The sequence below is a fragment of the Cynocephalus volans genome, chromosome 10, assembly GCF_027409185.1.
Source record: "Cynocephalus volans isolate mCynVol1 chromosome 10, mCynVol1.pri, whole genome shotgun sequence".
NCBI lineage: Eukaryota > Metazoa > Chordata > Mammalia > Dermoptera > Cynocephalidae > Cynocephalus > Cynocephalus volans.
The window spans coordinates 512,285-522,219 of record NC_084469.1 but is presented as its reverse complement, the minus strand read 5'-3'; the positions used below and the strand labels follow the sequence as shown (position 1 = coordinate 522,219).

General features: G+C 49.9%; 1 protein-coding gene across 1 annotated transcript; it reads right to left on the bottom strand.

Moving 5' to 3' along the window:
* Window positions 1-735: 735 nt before the first annotated feature.
* On the bottom strand, window positions 736-6,510 carry LOC134389420 (tubulin gamma-1 chain-like). The gene is made up of 11 exons (XM_063112987.1): window positions 6,246-6,510; window positions 5,851-5,963; window positions 5,480-5,647; window positions 5,105-5,173; window positions 3,818-3,897; window positions 3,270-3,396; window positions 2,359-2,445; window positions 2,088-2,237; window positions 1,483-1,635; window positions 1,238-1,399; window positions 736-1,050 (listed from the first exon to the last, which is right to left on the bottom strand). The coding sequence occupies exons 1-11, from the start codon at window positions 6,292-6,294 to the stop codon at window positions 853-855; spliced, it is 1,356 nt and encodes a 451-aa protein (XP_062969057.1). The 5' UTR covers window positions 6,295-6,510; the 3' UTR covers window positions 736-852.
* Window positions 6,511-9,935: the final 3,425 nt, after the last annotated feature.

Here is a 9,935-nt window from a genome sequence, read left to right as displayed (position 1 = left end):
TTATTTCTGATCTTAGTAATTTCTGTCTTCTCTCTTTTTTTCTTGGTCAGTCTAGATAAAGGTTTGCAAACTTTGTTATACTTTTCTAAGAATCATAAATAAATAAACAAACAAACAAACATACATTATATGGAAACAATAAAATAAAAGAATAAATTTGTCCTCTTGACTTGATGTTCCTAGACTCCAGCTGCCTGAAACTAGTGGATCTCCTGGACTGTCTTTCCAGCACCACCCTGTTTGCAAGAAGCTTAAAGGTAGCCGGTCTGATTCCATTGCTTGCCCAGGGCCTAGTGGTAGGGGTGGTGGCCTCAGGCCCACAGTTTTTGTAATCAACAGGACTCTCTGATGTGGGAACATGAAATGGGTGGAATATTCACCTAATATAGTGACTTGTGAGAGGCAACTGGGATCCAAAGGGGGCCAGACAGAGAACAAGGTAATATCTGTGGGCCTATTCACCCTGGAAAGGAATTTCAGGTAGGTCAAACCCCACCTGTGTTCTCCAAAATTAGGCAGAAGGAAAATCTGGGGGAGACCGTTTGCTCAGAGTTGAAGATGCTAGAAATGGGGAGGGACTCCATCAGAGTGATGGGAAAAGAACAGGCATCCCCTTGCCCGGTTTCTAAAGCCTTCAAAGAGACCAGTGACTTCATTTATGTCCACTGCTTTATTAAAGATAGTCTCATAAGAGGAGAAGTAAACATGTCCCCAGGCCAAAAGAGAATGTGTGTACGTGTGTGTATGAGAAAGAGACGTGTGAGGTCCCTGATCTGTGCTCTGAGGGGGTGGTCAGTCAGATGGGGCCTGGCCCAACCAATAAGGCAGATGAGGGTCCTTGTCCTGGGGGACTCACTGCTCCTGGGTGCCCCAGGAGATGTAGTCTGGCCGTGTGGCTGCATGGTACTCATCAATGAGTTGCTGCACAATCTCCCTGGACGTGGCCATCTCATTAAAGTTGTCCTTGAACATGTCCTCCTTGCGGAACTGCTCCAGGAATTCCTCCTGCTTCCTCAGCTTGTCGTACTTACGACAGGTCCTTTCAAAGAGCTTGCGGTAAACAGAAAGCAAGGGTGACAAAGAATTTTGAGAAACAATGTGGCCCAGAGAGCCAGGAAATCAAGGCTGGGCTGTACTACAGCAAAAAAGCTGGAAGCAGGGGCAACTGGGATGGAGAGAGGTGAGTCACAATCAGGAAACCAATTAGGGGAAAAAAAGTGCAAACTACGAGACTCACCGAGGAGATGCTGGTGTGGTTGGCCATCATCAGACCACTAACATGGTGGGCTGAGGGCAGGTAGGGAGACTTCCTGGACAGGGCCACCTGGATGCTGGCTGGGCCCCAGGGTATGAAATTGGCCAAGTTCCATTCCCGGATCCTCTGCAGGCTCTTGTGGACCTGGGGTGGGCACAGGAGTGGTGATGGTAGCCTCTCCTCTAGCCCTGCAGGTTCAGGGGGTAGAACTGAGGGGCCTCACCCACCTGGGTGGGGTCCACCTCTCCCTGGATGATGTTGAGGTTGGCAATGTAGCAGTGGTTGGTCTGGCGGTCCCGGCCTGTGGACACCATCCTGTTCTTGGACTGTAGCAGCCGCCTCATGACTTCTAGGACCGTGGTCTTCCTTACGCTAGCCACCTGATGGGACAGTGGGTCACAGGGACCAGGCCAGCACTCAGGGCACAGTCCATTGATTCATGGACAGAGAACAGCGGTCAACACATGTTCCCGTCAGACTCGGGGTAGGAGGGTCTCTGTGGGGAATGTCTTTAGATTCAGGTCTGTACTGAGTCTCTGCCACAGGATTACGGTCTTCGCCCTCCTCCGCTCAGCAAACTCGTGCCCTTGTGCAGTAGCAAAACCCAACTCCATACAACCCAAGCCCTGCAGGAGCCAAAGGCAGAGGGAAGACAGGAAGATGGGAAGACAGAGAGCATGTCAGCAAGAAAGCTGTAGATCTGTGCCTGAGCGCAGAGCCTCTGGGAGCTGCAGAGGGCAGCTCCTGGGGTAGTGGGGGGAAGAGAGAGACTAGGTTGGGGCCTGCCAGGTCCAGGGCCAGCCTGGCCTTGGCCACTGAGGGTTGCTCTTACTGACTGGTCCGTGGTGAAGGGGGTGTAGCCGGTCATGAGGAAGTGGAGCCGGGGTGTGGGAATGAGCGAGTCAATGAGGCCGATGAGGTCGTTGTTCATGTATCCAGGGTAGCGCAGGGTGCTCGTGCTGGCCGACATGATGGTGGACACCTGGGGACAGGGGTGTCACTTCATAGGCTTTGGCCTGGATGAGCCTCCCTTCCCCAGATGGCCCTCCAGCAAGGAGGGTGTCCAGTCCAAAGGAGTCCAGGAGTGGGTAGTGGGTGCTCACCAGCTGGTTGATCTGGGAGAAGGACGGGTTCTGGATGTGCAGGTGGTCTCTGGCGATCCGGTTCAGGGCTGTGTTTTCCAGCGCCACCTGGGGGGACAAAAGAGGATCACAGCACATTTTGGGGGACAAAGGGGGCATAGAAATAAGATATTAGCTTATTCCCTGCTAAATTCTAAAATCAGGGAGCAGGTTTGTTCATTTAAAATATACTGTCTTTGGGGCATCATGAGACACTTTTGGACTATGCAGGTTAGTAATCAAATATGTGAATGCCCCCTTGTGCCACACACTGTGCCGGGATCTAGAGAGACCATGGAGAGGAAACAGCCATGGTCTTTCCCCTCATCAGGCCTACAGTCTGGTGGAGAGATTGATGTCAAATATGATGTCAAAAAGTTCATGGAAAGATTTATATCAATTTTTTTTTTGGCAGCTGGCCTGTACAGTACATTAATTTTTAATTCAATTTTTCCACGAACTACCCTCATATAAAACAACAGAAAAGTATAGTTAACAACCTGAAATATGCACAAAGGAATCTGACCTTGACTGGGCAGTCAGAGAAAGTTTTCTAAGAAAGTGGTCCTTGAACTGAGAGTTCAAGTGTGAGTAGGCATTAATTAGGCAAAGTGGGAGTACATGGTAGTGGTGGGGGTATATTCACTTTGTTAGGAGTCTTGCTGCCTAAAAGGACTGTAAGCAACTTGGAGGTGGGGACCTTATTTCATAATTCGGCCCATAAGGTATGACTTCTTTTTTCCCCCGGCAGTTGGCTGTACAGGGATTGAAGGGTATGACTTTGTGGTCCTCTGTTCTCTGTGTGGACAGGTGCTTGGGAAGGGCAGAGTGTATGTGACTCACTGGCTAGGGGAGGCAGACCAAAGCCCCCACCTCCTTCTTCCTTTGCTCACCACACAGTCTGCGTTCTGGGTCAGCCTCTTGAGCATGAGGAGTGAGTTGTAGGGCTGGATCATCACGTCGCTCGTGTCTTCCTGGTAGGGAAACACCGAGTACGTCTGCACCAGCTTCTTGGGGTACCTGAGGGTGAGAAAGGGGGAAAAGGGGAGGGCACACAGCGAATTGGAAGGGCCCCCATCACCGCCCATCTCTGTACATCGAGGTACATCAATGCGCATCTGCCCATTTTCTAGGGAAAACAGGGACCAATCTTTTCCAAGTGCCACCAATCTCTTATGCAAAAGTGGTGAGGACAGAACTGAGTCTTCAGAGCCAAAAAAGATAAGCCTCAAGCATGAAAATCTGTAGATCCCTTCCCTTCCCTAAGTAAATCCCCTGTTCCCCAAGTTACTTCTTCCAAGATGTTCCTTGGGTAGGTCTGTCCGTAAGACCCAAAAGGGGGTAGTGGCAGACTTTCCAGCTCAAGAGGAAAAAGTGACTAAAAGGAAAGACATTACCCAGGGAACCAGGGTTAATGCCATCTTCCCAAACACAGGCTTACCTGTCATTCAGTCTCTCCAGGAGGTAGGAGCCCAGGCCAGAACCTGTCCCCCCAGCAATGGAGTGACACAGCATAAAGCCCTGTGTGTATACAGGAAGAAACTAACTCAGTTTCTCTAACAGTACTCTCACAACTCGCTTCTGACACTAGATGTGTGTGTGGGGGTTTCTCCACACAACAAGCAAGCAACCAATTCTGCAACAGTCACCAGCTGGATGTCCTCTGATTCAGTTCAATTCTGGCACTATCTCTAGAGTGTCCCCAACGCACGATGGTTTGACTCACAAGTTTTCAATTTCATGGTGGGTTTATTGGGACACAACCCAATGTGTTTTGACTTGGGATATTTTTAAATTATAATGGGTTTTTCCAGGATGAAACCCCATTGTAAGTCAAAAAGCATCTGTACCTGAAGATAGCGTCAGATCCCACAGGTTGAAGGCTCAGTCCCAAAAGACTGCCCTCCACTTCCGATGGCAACTGCAAGTGGCATGTGCCTCTGACAAATGGCTATAAAACAAAAAGCTATGGGGTTCTGCTCTAGAGTGGCAACAGTGTCCCAGGGTAGAGTTCCTTGTGCTGAAAAGAGATATTCTCCAGAACCAAAAAGCTATGGAGTTCCCATTACACCCTCCTAGGGTCCAATTAATTTGCTAGAATGAAGGGCCGGCCCGTGGCTCACTCGGGAGAGTGCGGTGCTGATAGACCCAAGGCCACGTGTTCGGATCCTATATAGGGAGGGCCGGTTGGCTCACTGGCTGAGTGTGGTGCTGACAACACCAAGCCAAGGGTTAAGATCCCCTTACCGGTCATCTTTAAAAAAAAAAAAATTGCTAGAATGACTCACAGAACTCAGGAAAACACTGATGTTTATTGGTGAATTATAAAGGACATTTTAAAGCATATAAATAAACACCAGGTGAAGAAATACATACTGTGAGGTCTGTATGGGTCCCAGTGCAGGAGCTTCCATCCCCATGGAGGTGGGGTGGCCACCCTCCTGGCATGTAGATGTTCACTTTCCTGGAAGCCCCCTGAACTCAGCCCCTTTGGGGTTTTATGGAGGCTACATTACTTAGGCATGATTGATTAAGTCATTGGCCATTGGAGGTCAATTTAACCCCTCCACCTCCTCAGAGGTGGGGGTGGAGCTGTGAATTCCAACTCTTACAGCACAGGGTTGGTTTCCTTGGCAACCAGTTCCCCATCACATCACCTGTTCAGGCCACCTCCTGCTTTTTCCCCAGCACTCTTCAGTCTCCCCCACCCCTATAGGGAGAACCTCACCTCTAGACTGTCACTTCCATCTGCTTCTCGGTCTATAATGTCAAAGATGTCTTCATGGATTTTCTCACCCTGTATAGTGACATGGGAAGGGAGGGTCAGGTCAAAGGTTCTGTAGAGTGTCTCTTCTCAGCGCCAAGAGCTCTACCCTGGGACATTGTTGCCACCCTGAAGCAGAGCCTCAGATGTAGCCCTCAACTCCAAAATACTACTTTGCAAATGATTTGCTCAAAACTTGCATAAACCTCTCCCTGGCTGTCCCTCTGGTCAGGGTATCTCTTTGTCTCATTTATTTTCAATCTGATCTGGTCAAATTCACAGATTGCTTGAGCCTGGGGCAGGAGTACCCAAGGGTCTCTGGAATGGTTCCCTGCACACCTGAGAGAATCCACTGGCCCAGTTGTTGCCAGCTCCTCCTCCATGCTCGGACAGGTAGATGTTCTCTGGGTTGTACAGCTTGGCATAGGGGGAGTTGAGGATGGAGTGGATCACCCGGGGCTCCAGGTCCAGCAACACCGCCCGGGGGATGTAGTGCTCATCGTCCGCCTGTCAAGGGGAGTCCGGGAAGGGGCCCAATCGGCTAGGACCCGCCCAGTCCTCAGTCCTCCCAACACTGGCTCCTGCCGGCCCTCCCTCCTCAAGCCAGCCGCCTGGCCCTTTTGCCCAGCGGATTTCCCAGTACCAGGCCGCTGCCCTTCCCTTCAGGGACCCCGGGCCACGGCCGGCCCTGGACAAGTCGCTGGGGGCACCTGGTAGAAAAAGACGTCCTTGCGGTCAGTGCCCTCGGTGGCGAATTCCTCCACGATGCCCTCGGGGCTGATACCATGTTCGGCGCACAGTTGTTTCCAGAACTCGAACCCAACTGGGAGAGAGGGGGAGACACCTGAGTCTACTTGAGTCCTAAGGCCTGAGGAGCCCAGCTGTAGGCTCAGAGGCTGTCACACTCAAGGGTGGACCCAAGACACCTGGGTCTCTGAGCCATCACAGCCCAGGGCTGAGGCACAGCTCTCGGTCTGGGTCATCATACGCAGTAGGGCAGGAGACTCATGGAAGGGAAAGAGGGACTAGTGGATGCCGAGCTCTTGGGTAGGACCGGGAAGAGGCAGAACCAGAGACCGGAGGGGCTCAGGGCTCGCTTGCTCACTCTGGTTGCCGCACTGGCCCAGCTGCAGCGTGATGATCTCCCGGGGCATTGCTCTTCAGACGTGGGCACGCCAGCCCCGGCCCTGCGGGAGTCACGACTGAGACGGAGGCCTGGCAGCCGGGCGCGCAGGACGTGGGGAGCGCGCGCTCTCTCCGTCTTTTGACGCGCGTGCTCGGTTTGCGCGTGTGCTGTGTCGGCCTCCACTAGGCCAACAGGCCAGGGAGCCCAACCTGGGAATCATTTTATCCCACAGCAGTGGCGGCTGGAATTCAGCACAGGCGCAGAATGAGGCCACGCCCCATCCTGGCCACCGCTCCGCGCCTGCGTGGTGAGACGGCGGGGGCCGCAGGGTCGCAACCTGTGGGGGCGGGGAGGGGCGGGGCTGGGGAGGGGGGAGGGGCGGGGCTGGGGAGGGGGGGCGGGGCTGGGGAGGGGGGGCGGGGCTGGGGAGGGGGGGGCGGTGCTGGGGAGGGTGGGGCGGGGGCGAGGTCGATGAGCTGGACCAGGTGAATGGGTCACCTGAGCATCTCTGCTAGGTTGAGGGCCTGGATTTAAGCCAACTTTATTCTTTTAAATTTCTATTTTTGTTTATTGCGTTACAATATGAGTATACATAAAATTTACGGCTTTAACCATTTGTTGTAAGTATACAGTTGCATGATTTTACATGCGGTGGCATTGTTCTGTACCATCTCCACCATCCATCTCCAGAACTGTTTCACCTTTCCAAAGTGAAACTCTGTGCCCATTAAACAGTGACTTCCCATTCCCTCCTCCCCCAGCCCCTGGCAATGAGCATTCTATTTTCTGTCTCTATGAATCTGACTGCTCTAGATCCCTTACATAGGCAGCATCATCATAAAGTATTTGACCTTTTGTGTCTGGCTTCTTTCACTTAGCATACTGTCTTCAGGATTCCTCCATTTTGTTTATCAATTCATCCCTTAATGGACACGGGTTGCTTCCACCTTCTGGCTATTGTGGATGATGCTGCTTTGAACATGGGTGTGCAATTATCTGTTTGAGTCCCTGCTTTCAATTCTTTTGGATAGATACCCAGAAGTAGTAGACATGGTAATTCTGTTTTGTTTTGGTTTGGTTTTTTTCCCTGGCAGGCTGGTGTGGGGATACAAATCCTTAAACCCTTGAGGTTGGGATTATTAGCACCACACTCTAACCAAGTGAGCTAACTGGCCAGCCCGGGTTGTTTGTTTTTTTTTTTTTTTCCAGCTGACAGGTTTGGTGATCTGAACCCTTGACCTTGGTATTATCACACCATGCTCTAACCAACTGAGCTAACTGGCCAGCCCTCTAATTTTCTGAGGAATCTCCATACTGTTTAACACAGCAGCTGCACCATTTTATATTCCCACCAGCAATGGACAAGGGTTCTGTTCCATAAAATTTATAGGTTTGGACTGAGCTCCTGCACTAGGCCCAACAGACCAAACTAAAATGGAGTCACTCCTGCTAATGTTCCATATCACCAAGCCAAAACCAAATTGTTTATCTGACTTTCTCAGGAATCAGGAGAGTTAGTAGCCAGATCTCTAAATATACCAGGTTTAGCCATCAAGGTAAGGAAATTCCCTCTGCTTTAGCCTTTTCAAGAAAAGTAACTTTGAAACAACCAATCTGTCTTTTGTTTTCTGTTTCTACTTCTTCCATCCCCTTTCTGTCTATAAATTCAACCTCCTGTGCTCAGCTCATTGGAACACTCATTCTACTTTATAGAACGAGATGTTGCCCAGTTCTAGAATAACAAATACAGTAAAAGACAATTAAGAACTCTAAACTTGGGCTAGCTGGTTAACTCAGTTGTTTAGAGTGTGGTGCTGATAACACTAAGTTCCAGGCTTCGATCCCTGTACCAACTAGTCACACACACACACACACACACACACACACACACACACACACACACACACACACAATCTTTAATCTGAATTTGTTGTTCTGATTTCATCTCCACCAACACTTGTTACTTTCTGGGGTTTTGCTTTTTGTTTTTAAAAAGATGACCAGTAAGGAGATCTTAACCCTTGGCTTGGTGTTATCAGCACCACACTCTCCCAAGTGAGCCACAGGCTGGCCCCCCAGATGTTCATTTTTAACATTTCTGTGGATGCTGAATGGGGCTTTGCAGTTGAAATTTCCAGTTATGATCACAACTGAAATTGATTGACTTTTCTTTTGTTACTGACCTTTTTTGGGATTCTTTCTCTGTGAATTGCTTGTTCATACTCTTTGCCCATATATTTATTTATATATATATATATATGTATATATATTTTGTTGTTGTTGTTGTGTATAGGGATCCAAACCTTTGACTTTAGTGTTATCAGCACCATGCTCTCCCGAGTTAGCTAACCAGCCAGATCTCTTTGCCCATTTTTCTATTGGGTTCTCTTAGACATTTGAAGATACTCTACAGATTTATTCTTTGTTATATGGGTTGCAAATTTCCTCTCAGTCTATGGCTTGTCTTTACACTCTGTATATGATGTCTTTTGTCATAGAGAAGATTTTAATTTTAATGTAAAGTTTACCGTCTTTTCCTTTATGTTTTGCACGTTTTATACCTTGTTAAACCTTTCCCTATCCCAGTGTCATACAGCTATCATTCTGTGTTTTCTTCCAAAAGCTCCATATTAATTTTGCTTAAAGACCCCGTAGGTCTGGAATTTATTTGGAATTTATTTGGAGGCCTGCTGAGAGATAGGGATCTATTTTATCTTTTCCATAGGATGGCCAATTGTCTCCGAACCAATTATTTAAGAGTCGGTGCAGCCTTCCCCACCCCCTGGAACATTGCAAGCCGGCTCTGGCCTCTCTTCCGCTCCACTGGTCTGTCCCTCTGTCCCTGTCTGGCAGGCTTTCCCTGGGAACCGCTGCAGAGGCGCTGGCAAAAGCACCACCGCCAAGAGTCAAGCTCAGACGAGATTTTTGGTTTTCTTCTCTCTTTCATTTTCTCTCTCCCTCCCCCCCCCCGCTCCTTTTTTTTTTTTTTAAGAGAACTCGGCCACCGTCCAGCTCCCGCAGCCCAGTCCTCCGGGCTTCCTTGGAAGGCTCTGGCTCGCCCCACACCCGCCCCCGCCACGGCCCCCGCAGCCCCTCTCCCCTCACCCCACCGGGCCTCCCGATTCACTTCCCCCGCCTCTGGCCAGGACAAGCTCGAGCGTCCCCCAAGAGGACCCCGCAGGCTCGCCCTTTCAGGGAGGGTCTGGCTGCACCTTTTGAGGTTTAAGGGTGGGGGCAGCTCCTTCGTTAGGCTTGAGCCTCCCTTCCCCCAGCACAACCGTTCCTCAAGTGCTGGCTGTGTTCAGAGGCTTTGCCAGAACCTTCTCAGAGTCTGCTTAGGTGAAGAGAAGGCTTCAGGGATCAGAGTAAACTTGCCTCCCCGCCATGTTTGACTCGCCGCTCCGTTTACTTCCTTTCAAATAAGCTTTAAGCAGTTTATGAGCACTTGGGAAACAGGTTAAGTTTCATCTTTTCTTGTGATTAATAACAGTGCTTTGCTCCAACTTCTGGTGTCCCAGAAGTGGGAAAACTTTCTTCAAATCCCAGTTTATAGGCAAGCAGGTTAGGACATGTGAATTTATCAGAGTTGGAGAAGTTGCACTGTAAGTTTCCTCTAAAGAAGCCATCTCTGACCAGCTGCAGGCTCCTCTCTGCCCTCCTAGTCTTGTA

Coding starts and splice junctions, on each gene's coding strand:
- LOC134389420 (XM_063112987.1), bottom strand. CDS start 6,294: ATGCCCCGGGAGATCATCACGCTGCAGCTGGGCCAGTGCGGCAACCAG. Junction 3,397..3,817: donor CTGGAGAGACTGAATGACAG/GTAAGCCTGTGT, acceptor TCTCACCCTCAG/GTACCCCAAGAAGCTGGTGC. Junction 1,636..2,087: donor CCTTCACCACGGACCAGTCA/GTAAGAGCAACC, acceptor CTGTCCCATCAG/GTGGCTAGCGTAAGGAAGAC.